General features: G+C 36.2%; 1 protein-coding gene across 8 annotated transcripts in view; it reads right to left on the reverse strand.

Annotated features, from left to right (window-relative positions):
* The window catches only part of LOC143243989 (glutamate receptor-interacting protein 1-like), a 101,465-nt gene that overhangs the window by 20,643 nt on the left and 63,091 nt on the right, over positions 1-17,731 (reverse strand). For all 8 annotated transcript variants that reach the window (XM_076487934.1, XM_076487944.1, XM_076487919.1 and 5 more), the window contains 2 exons: positions 10,072-10,217; positions 372-531 (listed from right to left, as the gene is read on the reverse strand). In XM_076487934.1, coding sequence (XP_076344049.1) covers positions 372-531; positions 10,072-10,217 — 306 coding nt within the window. The remainder of the gene's footprint in view (positions 1-371; positions 532-10,071; positions 10,218-17,731) is intronic.

Here is a 17,731-nt window from a genome sequence, read left to right on the forward strand (position 1 = left end):
CGTTTCTTCAACAAGAAATTAATAACGCATGGTTTATGTTTGTCTTGATAACGTAAACGTTTGATCTTCTATTTTATTTGCAAGGGAAATTATGCAGTAGTATTTCAATTATTTGCATGTTTTCCTAATATATAATATGTTATAACTCAAATAAACTGTGTCTGTAGCAATCAAGTTCAATCAATAGCTTTTACTGCTCTTTAATATGAGGTAATCTATTTGTATATTCTTTTTATCAACCTATTCACCAAAACAGTCAACATGTCTACGTATGGAATGTGGTGTGTGTTTTTTTACATCTATCTAAAGATTAATTTGGTGTTATTTACTTCAGTAACAAAGACGTTGACCGGACAACAACGTGCACCCACCTGTCTGTTGGACCTCCTGGTCGCACGTGAGTGATCTTGAGAGGTTTAGACTTCAGTCTGTCTGAACACGCTCCGCCCCTCAGTGTGAAACCGAAACTCCCGTTTTCTTTCTCTAAAGTGACCTGGATAACCTTTGGCAACACGCACATAGATTCTTCTGCTGCAGGTGAGACACAGATAGAGCTGTTAACAACGTGGCTGTAAGATCTGATAACCTCAACAAAATATTGACAGATATTAACAACACGACTATAAGAACTGATAGTCTCAACAAAATATTGACAGGTAGTAACTACGCCACTCTAAGGAACTGATGATTTCAACAAAATATCGACAGGAAGTAACTACGCCACTCTAAGGAACTGATGATTTCAACAATATATCAACAGGAAGTAACTACGCCACTCTAAGGAACTGATGATTTCAACAAAATATCAACAGGAAGTAACTACGCCACTCTAAGGAACTGATGATTTCAACAAAATACCGACAGGAAGTAACTACGCCACTCTAAGGAACTGATGATTTCAACAAAATACCGACAGGAAGTAACTACGCCACTCTAAGGAACTGATGATTTCAACAAAATATCGACAGGAAGTAACTACGCCACTCTAAGGAACTGATGATTTCAACAAAATATCAACAGGAAGTAACTACGCCACTCTAAGGAACTGATGATTTCAACAAAATATCAACAGGAAGTAACTACGCCACTCTAAGGAACTGATGATTTCAACAAAATATTGACAGGAAGTAACTACGCCACTCTAAGGAACTGATGATTTCAACAAAATATTGACAGGAAGTAACTACGCCACTCTAAGGAACTGATTATTTCAACAAAATATCAACAGGAAGTAACTACGCCACTCTAAGGAACTGATTATTTCAACAAAATATCAACAGGAAGTAACTACGCCACTCTAAGGAACTGATGATTTCAACAAAATATCAACAGGAAGTAACTACGCCACTCTAAGGAACTGATGATTTTAACAAAGTATCAACAGGAAGTAACTACGCCACTCTAAGGAACTGATGATTTCAACAAAATACCGACAGGAAGTAACTACGCCACTCTAAGGAACTGATGATTTCAACAAAATATCGACAGGAAGTAACTACGCCACTCTAAGGAACTGATTATTTCAACAAAATATCAACAGGAAGTAACTACGCCACTCTAAGGAACTGATTATTTCAACAAAATATCAACAGAAAGTAACTACGCCACTCTAAGGAACTGATGATTTCAACAAAATATTGACAGGAAGTAACTACGCCACTCTAAGGAACTGATTATTTCAACAAAATATCAACAGGAAGTAACTACGCCACTCTAAGGAACTGATTATTTCAACAAAATATCAACAGGAAGTAACTACGCCACTCTAAGGAACTGATGATTTCAACAAAATATCAACAGGAAGTAACTACGCCACTCTAAGGAACTGATGATTTCAACAAAATATCAACAGGAAGTAACTACGCCACTCTAAGGAACTGATGATTTCAACAAAATATCGACAGGAAGTAACTACGCCACTCTAAGGAACTGATGATTTCAACAAAATATCAACAGGAAGTAACTACGCCACTCTAAGGAACTGATGATTTCAACAAAATATCGACAGGAAGTAACTACGCCACTCTAAGGAACTGATGATTTCAACAAAATATCAACAGGAAGTAACTACGCCACTCTAAGGAACTGATGATTTCAACAAAATATCAACAGGAAGTAACTACGCCACTCTAAGGAACTGATGATTTCAACAAAATATTGACAGGAAGTAACTACGCCACTCTAAGGAACTGATGATTTCAACAAAATATCAACAGGAAGTAACTACGCCACTCTAAGGAACTGATTATTTCAACAAAATATCAACAGAAAGTAACTACGCCACTCTAAGGAACTGATGATTTCAACAAAATATTGACAGGAAGTAACTACGCCACTCTAAGGAACTGATTATTTCAACAAAATATCAACAGGAAGTAACTACGCCACTCTAAGGAACTGATTATTTCAACAAAATATCAACAGGAAGTAACTACGCCACTCTAAGGAACTGATGATTTCAACAAAGTATCAACAGGAAGTAACTACGCCACTCTAAGGAACTGATGATTTCAACAAAGTATCAACAGGAAGTAACTACGCCACTCTAAGGAACTGATGATTTCAACAAAATACCGACAGGAAGTAACTACGCCACTCTAAGGAACTGATGATTTCAACAAAATATCGACAGGAAGTAACTACGCCACTCTAAGGAACTGATGATTTCAACAAAATATCAACAGGAAGTAACTACGCCACTCTAAGGAACTGATTATTTCAACAAAATATCAACAGGAAGTAACTACGCCACTCTAAGGAACTGATTATTTCAACAAAATATCAACAGAAAGTAACTACGCCACTCTAAGGAACTGATGATTTCAACAAAATATTGACAGGAAGTAACTACGCCACTCTAAGGAACTGATTATTTCAACAAAATATCAACAGGAAGTAACTACGCCACTCTAAGGAACTGATTATTTCAACAAAATATCAACAGGAAGTAACTACGCCACTCTAAGGAACTGATGATTTCAACAAAATATCAACAGGAAGTAACTACGCCACTCTAAGGAACTGATGATTTCAACAAAATATCAACAGGAAGTAACTACGCCACTCTAAGGAACTGATGATTTCAACAAAATATCGACAGGAAGTAACTACGCCACTCTAAGGAACTGATGATTTCAACAAAATATCAACAGGAAGTAACTACGCCACTCTAAGGAACTGATTATTTCAACAAAATATCAACAGGAAGTAACTACGCCACTCTAAGGAACTGATGATTTCAACAAAATATTGACAGGAAGTAACTACGCCACTCTAAGGAACTGATTATTTCAACAAAATATCAACAGGAAGTAACTACGCCACTCTAAGGAACTGATGATTTCAACAAAATATTGACAGGAAGTAACTACGCCACTCTAAGGAACTGATGATTTCAACAAAGTATCAACAGGAAGTAACTACGCCACTCTAAGGAACTGATGATTTCAACAAAATATTGACAGGAAGTAACTACGCCACTCTAAGGAACTGATGATTTCAACAAAATATCAACAGGAAGTAACTACGCCACTCTAAGGAACTGATAATTTCAACAAAATATCAACAGGAAGTAACTACGCCACTCTAAGGAACTGATGATTTCAACAAAATATTGACAGGAAGTAACTACGCCACTCTAAGGAACTGATGATTTCAACAAAATATCAACAGGAAGTAACTACGCCACTCTAAGGAACTGATGATTTCAACAAAATATTGACAGGAAGTAACTACGCCACTCTAAGGAACTGATGATTTCAACAAAATATCAACAGGAAGTAACTACGCCACTCTAAGGAACTGATGATTTCAACAAAATATTGACAGGAAGTAACTACGCCACTCTAAGGAACTGATGATTTCAACAAAATATCAACAGGAAGTAACTACGCCACTCTGAGGAACTGATGATTTCAACAAAATATTGACAGGAAGTAACTACGCCACTCTAAGGAACTGATGATTTCAACAAAGTATCAACAGGAAGTAACTACGCCACTCTAAGGAACTGATGATTTCAACAAAATATTGACAGGAAGTAACTACGCCACTCTAAGGAACTGATGATTTCAACAAAATATCAACAGGAAGTAACTACGCCACTCTAAGGAACTGATAATTTCAACAAAATATCAACAGGAAGTAACTACGCCACTCTAAGGAACTGATGATTTCAACAAAATATTGACAGGAAGTAACTACGCCACTCTAAGGAACTGATGATTTCAACAAAATATCAACAGGAAGTAACTACGCCACTCTAAGGAACTGATAATTTCAACAAAATATCAACAGGAAGTAACTACGCCACTCTAAGGAACTGATAATTTCAACAAAATATTGACAGGAAGTAACTACGCCACTGTGAGGAACTGATGATTTCAACAAAATATCAACAGGAAGTAACTACGCCACTCTGAGGAACTGATGATTTCAACAAAATATCGGCAGGTATAAATAAACCAGCTTTAAGAACTGATAGTCCTAACAAACTACTGACAGGTATTACAGCTGTAAGAACTGACAGTCCTAACAAAATACCGAGATGATCACCCTCGTTGCTTGTGGCACAGCTTTCAGCAAAAAACTTCAATACCTCATTGAGCGAACAGCACCAACAGCTTATACACTTGATAGATAATTATAACTCCATATTTTCAAATGCAGGTCTTAAATTCTATGTCTGATGTTCATTCTGTAATATATTGCGGTTATAAACTATTAACTGTATTAGCTGTTGGTATTCATAAAGTAGCCAGCTTATGCACTCGCTAACATGATGTTCTTGTCAGGTTATTTGGAAAACCACTCAGTATACGCAGCTGAAGGTTTATCGTTAAAGAACGCTGGTGAATTGATTGGAAAGAGTAATTTGTATTGACATTAAAAACCACTATTCCTAACGTACTTAGCGTTGTCTCTGCACAATGTGTATAATGCATCAGATGTTATTTCTAATACATTATTCGTTGTATTATCATTTACCAAAAACATACTCAGACAAGTACTTTGAAAAGGTGGGTGTTAGGTTTCGCTGCAAGTAGAAAACCCACCCCAGACATTAATTAACATTCTGAATTCGTTAGCGACACCTGTAGTCGACTTTTGATGGTTCAGTCTGACAGAAAGAGAGATCTATTCGTCTCGAGTTCAAATCCAGTCACCAAACATGCTCGCCGCTCTTTCAGCCGTGGGAGTGTTACAATGTGAGAGTCAATCCCATTGTACTTTGATAGAGAGTAGCTCGAGAATTAGCGGTGGGTGGTGTTGACTAGATGCTTTTCCCCTTGTCTATCACTTCAAAATGAAGGAGGGTCGATGCAGATAGCCCTCGAGTAGCCATGCACGAAATTCAACAAACAAATCTTTTCACAAATCTTGAAGTGTCTGTCTGCAATGAAATGCCACGGAACCAGTTTGCTACTATCTTTACGAATACAGTTAAAACAGAATATTTAAACGGAATACTTTCCAAAACCTCTTTTACGTAAACGACACCTTAGGAAGTAACTACGCCACTCTAAGGAACTGATTATTTCAACAAAATATCAACAGGAAGTAGCTACGCCACTCTAAGGAACTGATGATTTCAACAAAATATTGACAGGAAGTAACTACGCCACTCTAAGGAACTGATGATTTCAACAAAATATCAACAGGAAGTAACTACGCCACTCTGAGGAACTGATGATTTCCACAAAATATCGGGTCTTGCTTCTATTCTGGATTTCTTTCTACGCGTGGACGACTTTCACACGAGCATAAACTTAGATAACACAATAAAGTATGATTTAAATCTGTTTCTTCTCAACCTGCTTCAGGTAAACAACATGTAATTTATTCTTAAACACTCACAGCCACACCATCAGTTGTCTCCTAACGAAACTAAATGAAACATCCTTTATTGAATCTCAGTGAAACTTAATAAACTGAACACGTGCTTGATACAGAATATTAGTTTGTAAAATAATGTATAAAAATGGTAGGGCGTGTACTAGTGGCTGATGTGGTGGAACTGTGTGAATTCTTAACTTAAGAGTTCTTAGTCCGTTGGTCATTCTTCCCACTGGAGGGAAGTGACTGTTAAGACCCACTGTTCTTCAGAAGTAACCCAAAAGTTGGCGGTGAATGCTGTAGACTAGTTACCTTCCCTCTACTTTATCAGTTCAAAATTAGGGTTAGTTCTACACGAGGGTTATCTGCACTAGCCGTTCCTAATTTAGCAATGTAAGACTAGAGGAAAGGCAGCTGGTCATCACCACCCACCGCCAAATCTTGGGCTACTCTTTACCAACGAATAGTGGGATTGAATGTAACACTCAGTGATGTCGATAAAACCCACTTATTGAGAAATTTATATGCAGAAACGGCTCGTTTGGGTTGAGAAAATATTTTACATAGAAGAGCGAACAAGTTTGAACCTTCTTCGGTCATCGTCAGGTTCACAGAGGTAACTGACCGGAAGCTTACCACATGTTTGGAAGGGGTTGTGTAACTGAGTGTCGGAATGTAGAAGGCGGTGTTAGATGTTTGAATATATAATTTTATTTATTTTATTAATATAGGTATAAAGGCGTTCCTTTATATTGGTTTATTTTAGGTTTAAGTTGTTGTATAAATAAGGCTTCTTTAATTTTGTGTTTGTTTATGCTTGTTTCTTTATTTAGTATTTGAGTGTTTTCTATGGTTATGTTGTGTTTATTTGACTTGCAGTGTTCGAAAACGTGTGAAGGTGACTTTTTATGTTCTTTGAATCTCGTTTCCATTTTTCTACTTGTTTCTCCAATATAGAAGTCGTGGCAGTTATCACATTGTATTTTATAAATAATGTTGGTGTGGTGTTTGTCAGTGTAGTTTTTACATAGTATAGACCTAAGTTTTGTGCCTGGTTTTGAATAAATTTGGTATTAACTGGAACATCATATTTTGTTACTAGTTTTGCCAAATGTTGGTTATTTGTCTGCTGATGTCACGAATATATGGTATGCAGCAGTATATGGTTTCGTGATTTTTTGATTCGTGAGATATATTTACTTTTGTTGGTTGATTTTGCTTTCTGTCTAGGTGTGTGCGTATAATGTTTTCTACGGTTTGTGGAGGAAACTTATTGATGTTGATGAAGTATTGCTTTATTTTGTCTAATTCATGGTTAATTTTATCTGGTGAGCATAGTTTTACGGCTGTGTTTATTTGGTTTCTTAGTATGTTGAGTTTTTGTTTTGTTTCATGTGCTGAGTCCCAAGGAATGTATAGTCCAGTATGGGTGATTTTTCGGTGGATTTATGTTTTGAATTGTGTGTCGGTTCTTGTAATTTTGAGGTTAAGAAATGATATTTGATTGCTTTCTTCCTGTTCACATGTGAAGTTAATGTTGGGATGTATAGAGTTAATGTGATTGAAAAAATTGTGTGTTCTGTAGAGGCCCAGCTTGAGTTTTGACCTTTACAAATTAATTGGTAAAACACGAAATTTAGACATTATTGCCACAAAACATCAATACATCACGAAACCCTCCAACAATGATCTCTTCACTGCTGAACTGGTGTATAACGTCTGCCAAACAACTGATGTCTACGTTTTATTAAGAACAACATTACCACAGACAGCTTTTTGAAATCAATATTAAGAACAACATTACCACAGACAGCTTTTTGAAATCAATATTAAGAACAACATTACCACAGACAGCTTTTTGAAATCAATATTAAGATCAACATTACCACAGACAGCTTTTTGAAATCAAGACATCACAAGGAGAAAAGCTCTCGGATCTTAAAAACGCTTGTTTATTTGATGCGGTCAGATGGTGTGACTGCTCTACTACTCATATTTAGCTCAGACACTTCAATGTCCAATGACATGATAGTTAAGAATACCGGCATTTCTCGATGTATGCATACTTTTGAAGAAAAAATAAAATCACACCCTTAACACCGTATTTCTTTAATGAGAGTTACAGAATGCAGTCCAATCCTACCGATGAATAATAACAACTCCACGCTGCTGAACTCCATTGACTAGTTGTAATTTACAAGAGCTGTGAATGTATTTGATCGGTTCTTATGGTGTTTTGATTGAAAAACAATGGATTAGAATCATGAATATTTTCTTTCTAAGTACTTTCTTTGAATTACTCGATGCGAGTTTGACTAAAGCTGAAGAAAATCTTGGATATAATTGTTTTACCATAGACAGTGTTATGATGTTGGCCTGTTTTAGATGGTTTGGTTCAGTCTACCGGTTATGACCAAAAATTGAAGAGCTTGGATGGAAGGAACTTCCCCATCCTCCTTATTCTCCTGATCTTGCTCCTTGACATTTTCATATTTTCAGAACTTCCCCATCCTCCTTATTCTCCTGATCTTGCTCCTTGACATTTTCATATTTTCAGAAGTTCCCCATCCTCCTCATTCTCCTGATCTTGCTCCTTGACATTTTCATATTTTCAGAAGTCTGCAACATCAGCTGAATGGAAAACAGTTTACTTCTATGAATGAGATTAAAAAATAACCTTTGTGCCTTTTTTTTGTCTCAAAACCACCTGATTTTTATAAGCGTGATATTGAAAATCTTTCATGACATTGGCAGACTGTGACTGAAAGTGATGGAAAATACATAAGTCATTAAAATTGTTATTTGAGTTAATTCTCTCCCTTTAAATCTTAGTGTTACAAACGACATGACCTGATATTTATTCTTGTCATGCCATCTACATATGTTACATTACAGAAAGGTATAGGGCTAGGTTCGAAAAGTTAGGAATAAATTTGTTTGTTTTTCGAGAAATGAAGATGTCCTACTTTTGTTTATTTTATATTTATTTAAACACGAATATAAATATTTTTAGAAAAAAAACTGAGTATGTTACTTGTAATATAGAAAGTACTGTTTCCACGGTCTTTATATTATACAGATACAATAAAGCAAATAATGTTTCTATGAGCTTTATATGATGCCAATAATACACCCAAAACTGCTTTCAGGGCTTTATGTGTTATTCATAATACAGTAAGTATAGTTTTTTTCTGGTTTCTTATATTATGTGTAATACACCAGTTGCTTAGCAGAGCATTGCTTGCTGTTGGTTTCAAACAACTGTTTATGGCAATACTTTAGTGTATCTGTTCTAAAATATTACAAACAACAATAGCCTAATATGGACTTCCACATCAGTCCAAGACTAACGTATGGAAATAATTTATAATTAGTATAAACTTGTTAAACGAAATCTTAAAAGCTGGCTCGCAAAAGTAATACAAGAACAAAGAAATTCATTTTAACCATAGATGTCTCACTACAATGGCAAAATAAACAGAAAAACAATCTTCAAGCACAGGGAATATTATGAGGTACGAAAAACTCGTCAACGGTGTCTGATTAATAGCAGAAAATCTTCGTTTAACAAACTATGTTATAGAGCAATGGGGTCTGAATAGAAGAATGGATAATCTGATGAATTTAACTAGTAAACAGATTTATCTTGGTAATAGTTAAAATTCCGAATACTTGTGGTTAGCTAAATACAAGGTTGTCCTTATCGTTTATGAATAATACTTAACATAGAGGTTATTTAAGGTGACAGATAGACATTTTGAAGATGGAAGAATGGTAAGGTAGAACCTGGTGAGAATGGTGAGTAAGGTAGAACCTGGTGAGAATGGTGTACAGATAGGTTCTTAGATCCAAGTGACAGATGGTGAGCATCACAAATACAATTAAAGTTTAAGGTGGGAAGATCAAATAGTTAGGTTAACATCATTCAAATTCCTTGCTGATCTAATTTTATTTAGCATCATTCAAATCACTTACAGATCAAATGGTTTAGTTAGAATCATCCTGATCCTTTATATACCAAATGGTTTAGTTAGAATCATCCTAATCCTTTATGGATCAATTGGTTTAGTTAAAATTATTCCAATCCCTTATAGACGAAATAATCCAATCCGTTATATAGACCAAATAGTCTAGTTGGAATCATTCCAATCCTTTATAAACAATTTGGTTTAGTTAACGTTATTACAATCCCTTATAGACCACCTGATTTGAGTAACATCACTTCAACATCCTTACTTGCAGTCGGGTTTTCGTACTCTACCTCTAGAGTAACCGTATCTCCAGTGTTCGTCAGCAGGTTCACGATTTCGTCATGACAAAGATTGTTGGTACGAATCCCGTTTACAGAGATTAAGTAGTCTCCAACTGCCAGAGCGTCACTCCTAGCGGAGAAAGGAAAATCTGGAGTTACTAGATGAATTATAGAAATAACATATAGGAACATGTTTGGTATACTTTTAATTAAAAACCTTGTTTAAAGAATAACCACTAGTATCCTGCAAACATTGCTCTGCGTATAAATATCTTACGTTAAATTACCAAATGTTGTTTAATAACTGCACAGTTTTGTAATACATCATTACTGTCGTTATATTCTGGCTGCATAAGTAAAACCCATCAGGGATTTGGCATTTGATTTATTATCAAAACTGTATAGCGTGAAAACGATAGTCAGGAAAACAATATTGTTAATCTGAAATATCTGTGCAGTAATAAATTAACAATAGATAATATAACGCAAATTCTTTGCCAAAACAATACAATATGTAGCTTAATATTGATTTCCAACCACAGTTGTAGTGCAAATAAGGTACAATATCTAACCAAACATTAATACTAACACAATATTATTTTCATCTCATAATCAAATAGTGAACAACCAATAATAAGTGATTTATTAAATGCACTCCTGTTCAGCGAATATAGGGAGAGTAATGGAAAGTTACTCTACATGATTATGTTGATACAACGTTGTTCAGTAAACATTAAATACACGGCAAATCAACTGACTCTTACTTATTGTATTCTATTCTATTCTATCTACCACTCAATTCCGTCAAGGAACATAGGGTTTCATGAACAGGTATTTAAGTGAGTAGGTTGTTAGCCCACAGCACCGAGCCGTCCCTAATTTAGTAGTGTAAGACTAGAGGGAAGGCAGCTAGTTACCACCACCCACCGCCAACTCTTGGGCTACTTTTTTACCAACGAAAAGTGGGATTGACCGTCACATTATAACGCCCCCACGGCTGGGAGGGCGAGCATGTTTAGCGCGACTCGGGCGCGAACCCGCGACACTCAGATCACGAAGCGCACGCCTTAACACGCTAGGCCATGCCAGGCCCTACTTATTGTATTACTGTACCAGAATTATAAACTTACTGTTGACCCATTGAAGTACTACACTAACAGAAAATGTTATAGCCGTACTTTGAAATAACTTTGTATATAGCTAGTAAACACTAGATCACATCTTCAACTACAACATCCCGTCTTATTTCATACTGAATATATTGAGCATCAGACCACACCCTAAACACTACTCCCATTGTTTGTTTGTTTGTTTTGGAATTTCGCACAAAGCTACTCAAAGGCTATCTGTGCTAGCTGTCCCTAATTTAGTAGTGTAAGACTAGAGGAAAGGCAGCTAGTCATCACCATCCACCGCCAACTCTTGGGCTACTCTTTTACTAACGAATAGTGGGATTTACCATCACATTATAACGCCCCCACGGCTGAAAGGGCGAGCAGGTTTGGAGCGACCGGGATGCGAACCTGCGACCCTCAGATTACAAGTCGCACGTCTTAACACGCTTGGCCACACCCTAAACACTACTCCCAACAACAGATCTTGTTTCTCACAAAAAGTATCTGTACCTGTATGAGGCCACAGCTTAAAATCTACTTACCAGCATTCAACTCTGTTTAAACGAACTAATGGAAATCTCGAGACTGACAGCAGTTGTCGGATCACACTGAGGCTGTACAAAAGTTTCATTTTAAATTTTGTAGAAAAAAAAAATCCCTCCAGTCCAATAGCATTACTGCATCGAAATTTTAAAACTGAGATTTATAAAAACGCTATTTTCGCCTCCTTTACTTTCATGAGTCATCAGAAGTAAAACATAATAATAACTCTTCCCCTGAATATCCTTTATGTTTCTTCATTCCATAACCTGCAATACACAAGTCGCTTATCAGCAAACATTAAATAACCTGCGTATCTTTATAGGCGTCTCCTCAGCATCAGTGAGAAGGCAAGAAGACTATCTTTCTTACTTAAACTGGCAGTTAAGATAAAGATGTTACATCTGTAAAAAAAACCAAAAACAGAAAACGAGTTCCTAACTATCTTGCCGACAAAACTCTGTTTCTGTAATCGCTGAGTCTTAAACGGAGTTGGTGAGATAGTTTAATAGAAATACATTAGCGCAAATCATTGCCCTTCACACACCTCGAGATAAAATGTAGATAATGTCTTGGTATTACTCTCATGCTGTCATCTCGTTTCTTTCAGGAAGATCGGTTCTTTCAAAAACTCTCATTCATTTTTACATCAGATGCATTGAAAACCGTTGTAAACAGTACAAGTTACACAACACTGGATCTTTCAAAACCGTTGTAAACAGTACAAGTTACACAGCACTGGATCTTTTAAAACCGTTGTAAACAGTACAAGTTACACAACACTGGATCTTTCAAAACCGTTGTAAACAGTACAAGTTACACAACACTGGATCTTTCAAAACCGTTGTAAACAGTACCAGTTACACAACACTGGATCTTTCAAAACCGTTGTAAACAGTACAAGTTACACAACACTGGATCTTTCAAAACCGTTGTAAACAGTACAAGTTACACAACACTGGATCTTTCAAAACCGTTGTAAACAGTACAAGTTACACAACACTGGATCTTTCAAAACCGTTGTAAACAGTACAAGTTAACAACACTGGATCTTTCAAAACCGTTGTAAACAGTACAAGTTACACAACACTGGTTCTTTCAAAACCGTTGTAAACAGTACAAGTTACACAACACTGGTTCTTTCAAAACCGTTGTAAACAGTACCAGTTACACAACACTGGATCTTTCAAAACCGTTGTAAACAGTACAAGTTACACAACACTGGTTCTTTCAAAACCGTTGTAAACAGTACCAGTTACACAACACTGGATCTTTCAAAACCGTTGTAAACAGTACAAGTTACACAACACTGGATCTTTCAAAACCCTTGTAAACAGTACAAGTTACACAACACTGGATCTTTCAAAACCGTTGTAAACAGTACAAGTTACACAACACTGGATCTTTCAAAACCCTTGTAAACAGTACAAGTTACACAACACTGGATCTTTCAAAACCCTTGTAAACAGTTGCTCAACATTGTACATTTCAAAGCCAATATTATCAAGCAAGAGGAAGTACTACCTATGTATGGGTGGATCAGGTTAGTACTACTTATGTATGGGTGGCTCAGGTTGTTCATATAAATAAATGTTTCCTCAATAGGTCATCAATAGCTTTACAATACTATATAGTGTTTCCTTTTATAACAACATCTATGTAACAATCTATACAATTACTCAATCACAACTGAGAATATTTCATCCTATTTTTGTCTGTTAACGTTCTACAACACTGTGTGCCTGTGGTATTGCGTAGGGATTATGCAAATACCATCCCTAGTATCTTGGTTGTATTGTTTTTGAAGGATTGATACTAGCCCTACCTGTATTTATATTCTTTACTGAAAGTTTTTCTTTACTTGTTTGTCTTTGTTAATGCAGTGTTTGAGTACAAAAAAAGGTTGTATTTATAATTAAGTTCTAAATACAGTGGAGTTCCAAATGTAATATTTATAACGTATTTACTAATTGCTGGTAATCCCTGCTTCACCCTATACTTTTAACATTTTCAAAGGACTAAACTTCTGTAAGAAAGATGGCTTCGAGTGGTAATAATGGTTTAATCTACACTAGGTTTGTTTGTTTGTTTTTGGAATTTCGCACAAAGCTACTCGAGGGCTATCTGTGCTAGCCGTCCCTAATTTAGCAGTGTAAGACTAGAGGGAAGGCAGCTAGTCATCACCACCCACCGCCAACTCTTGGGCTACTCTTTTACAACGAATAGTGGGATTGACCGTCACATTATACGCCCCCACGGCTGGGAGGGAGAGCATGTTTAGCACATCTACACTAGGATTACGATTACTATTAGTTATTAATCAAACTTATAAAAGCGGATTTTTGAATCTATGTTACCTCAGTGTAATTGTTGACATCACTGTTTTCTTTCCTGAGTTATCACGTAATAAAAAAGGAATTGAAGAAAGAAGAACAAGGAATTCAAACTTTCACAGAACTTGTATCATTACAGAGATATTGTTATAAAACGAATCACAGAAATGTAAAGTTATGTCGACCTATTGAGAATATATTCAAAATTCTTGATGACGAGAAACCCACTTGAAATGAAAATGTATCTCAGAACGGCTGGTATGGATATTAATATTTTTATTGATAAGCAGAGAACATGCCATTATGATATAATAAATATTTAAAATATCATTCAATGAACGATCCGAGCCACCCTTACATGTTGCCACCTGCCTGATATACAAGTGTATATGTGGATATTGTCATCGAAAAGTTTTATCTCGAACCTTTCACTAGTTTATCAAGTAAAGAAATAGGAGAATCGTGATTAGTTACATGACTTATCGTGACTTGTTACTTTCATATCCAGTGTATTAAACCAATTGTTTTTCCCTCGTAGATTTTTCACACCAAGTATACTACGAACCAACGAATACGACGAATCATATTGTGAATAAAAACGCAAACTATGTAAAAAAAGTTAATTTTGTCAGGTAATGGACAACAGAATAAGCCTAAAAGTTGTTTCTTACTGCAAAGCTTCATAAAGAACTATGTGCACTTTGTCCACGATATGGAATTGAACCCCGGAGTTTAGAGCTGATCTATCAGTGGACTTATAAAAGAAACAATTCAAATCCGTTGTTTCTAGTTAGCTACATTCTTACCAGGGGAAAGCGTATGTCGTGAAATTAAAATATATTATCTTGTAAGTTAATGTTCACATTTTACACGGTAATTGAGTGTATTTAGTGCGATAGAGTTTATATCTATCTCAAAACTATGAAGTGTTTCAGGATACAAACAATAAAGAAATACTCAAATACCTTTTTACTACGCAGTTACAGAACACTGGATCTTCCAAAATATATATAAACAATAACATTGGGTCTTTCGAAACTGTTAAAAAACAATACCAGTTACACACTTTAGATCTTGCAAAGCTGTATAACTAGTATTGTTATCACGTCATAATAATATTAGATACACGACGTTGGATCTTTCAAACCAGTTATAACAATGCCAGTTACACAACAGCAGATCTTTCAAACCCGTTATAATAATATTAGTCACATAACGTTGGATCTTTCAAACTCTTTATAAGAATACTAGTTACATAGCGTTGGGCCTTTCAAACCCCTTATAACAATACTAGATATACAGCGTTGGGCCTTTCAAACCCGTTATAACAACACTAGATACACAACATTGAATCTACCAAACACGTTATGACAATACTAGATACACAACGCTGGATCTTTCAAACCCGTTATAACAATACCAGATACACAAGGTTGGATCTACCAAACACGTTATGACAATACCACATACACAACGTTGGATCTACCAAACACATTATAACAATACTAAATACACAACATTTGATTTTTAAAACCCATTATAACAATACTAGTTCCCAACATTGAATCTTTCAAACTCATTATAATAATACTAGTAACACAAAACTGGGCCCGGCATGGCCAGGTGGGTGAAGGCATGCGACTCGTAATCTGAGGGTCGCAGGTTCGAATCCCCGTCGCACCAAACATGCTCGCCCTATCAGGCGTGGGGACGTTATAATGCGATTTTCAATCCAACTATTCGTTGGTAAAAGAGTAGCCCAAGAATTGGTGGTAGATGGTGATGACTAGCTGCCTTCCCTCTAGTCTTACACTGCTAAATTAGGGACGGCTAGCGGAGATAGCCCTTGAGTAGCTTTGCGCTAAATTCAAATAAACAAAACACAAACCTTGATCTCACTAAAGCTATTATTATGTATTAGGGTCAATCGATGTGTGTCATAATTTTAGCACAAGATGCTTTATAAACTGTTTTGGTTCAACTGTCTTCACTAAAGTTAATCGAACCAATGTAACAAAATTTTATATGAAAAATTATAGAAGCAGCGCCACTTACGTAGTTCTTTAAATGATTACTATTATTTGTAATGACTTAAACAGGAACCCTTTCAACCTAAAAACAAAATATCTGCATCCGTCACACTTGTTAACGATGACCTTAGGTGTGATCGTTAAGTTTTAAACACACATTTTCTTAACTTTGTTTTATAAAGTTTGTTGAAAATTTTCTGTATCTCTGAAATATGATACAGTTTTTTACTATACTGAAAATTACTGATATTTTCCTTCACACAGTTGACATTTCTTTATTTATTATTATTTATTTGCTATTTGTTACACACATAATATTAATTTTAACATATTTTACGAGTCCTATTTCCGTTTGTTTTCTATAATTGACAAGTTCATTTTTTATCTGTCAACAATAAATCAACTTCTTTTCTGCCGGCCCGGCATGGCCAAACGTGTTAAGGCGTGTGACTAATAATCTGAGGGTCGCAGGTTCGCATCCCCGTCGCGCCAAACATGCTCGCCCTTTCAGCCGTGGGGGAGTTATAACGTGACGATCAATCCCACTATTCGTTGGTAAAAGAGTAGCCCAAGAGTTGGCGGTGGGTGGTAATGACTAGCTGCCTTCCCTCTAGTCTTACACTGCTAAATTAGGGACGGCTAGCACAGATAGCCCTCGAGTAGCTTTGTGCGAAATTCAGAAACAAAACAAAACAGTTCATCCTGTGATTGTAAGAATATTCAACAGCGAACTGTGCACCGCTCTAAAAACTTTAATGAGATTTTCAGATGAACAGTTCTCGTTCATATTGTTTTATCATTTATTTTTGTGATGTATGTTCCTTTTTCAAAACTTGACGGTTTTTACTTGACGGCAGTAAATAATGTTTGATTATTTTAATATTCCTTCAATTTCCTTCTGTAAAATAAATATACAACTTTTGCTGCTGTTTATATTCTTTTCCTTTTTGCTAAGTAACTTAACTAACATATACTCTTCAAAAAAAGAAACGCAAAAGGGATATTTTTGTTATTTTAAAGAGAAATATATGTAATAACGTTACAAGCTCAGAGTATGTGATGTTACACGTGTTAAGGCACTGATTGTCAGACCAAAATGACAATAAAAGTTGTGCACTTTGAAAATGGAGGAAAACATCGGATTTTTCCCAAAACGCATTCGTGTCCAATAAATTTGTTTGAGAGATCTGCATGTTCTGCAAGTGCAACATGTGCAAAATCCCTATAAAAGTGACGGGTTTTCGGTTTCCATAGCTCAGTGTTAAGCCACCGACACGCAATACAGTTACGCCAAGACTGACTGAAGCACAACGCAACAACGCCATTGGTCGATTGGAAGCAGGCAAATCTCGATCAAATGTTGCCAGAGCTGTGAATGTCCACCCAAGCACCATAACAAGGCTATGGAATCGTCAACTTGTGACCGTCCACGATCTGGCAGACCTCGTGTGACCACGCCCGCACAAGATCGCTACATCTGGTTACGTTACCTTCGGGACAGGACCACCACTGCGATGTCTACTGCCTCAACCATACCAGGGCTGCGTAGGATTTCCGATCAGACCATACGCAACCGTCGACGAGATTCTTAGGCCCCATGTGCTACCCATCATGGTGAACGTCAAC

Source organism: Tachypleus tridentatus, chromosome 1 (assembly GCF_004210375.1).
Source record: "Tachypleus tridentatus isolate NWPU-2018 chromosome 1, ASM421037v1, whole genome shotgun sequence".
Taxonomy (NCBI): domain Eukaryota; kingdom Metazoa; phylum Arthropoda; class Merostomata; order Xiphosura; family Limulidae; genus Tachypleus; species Tachypleus tridentatus.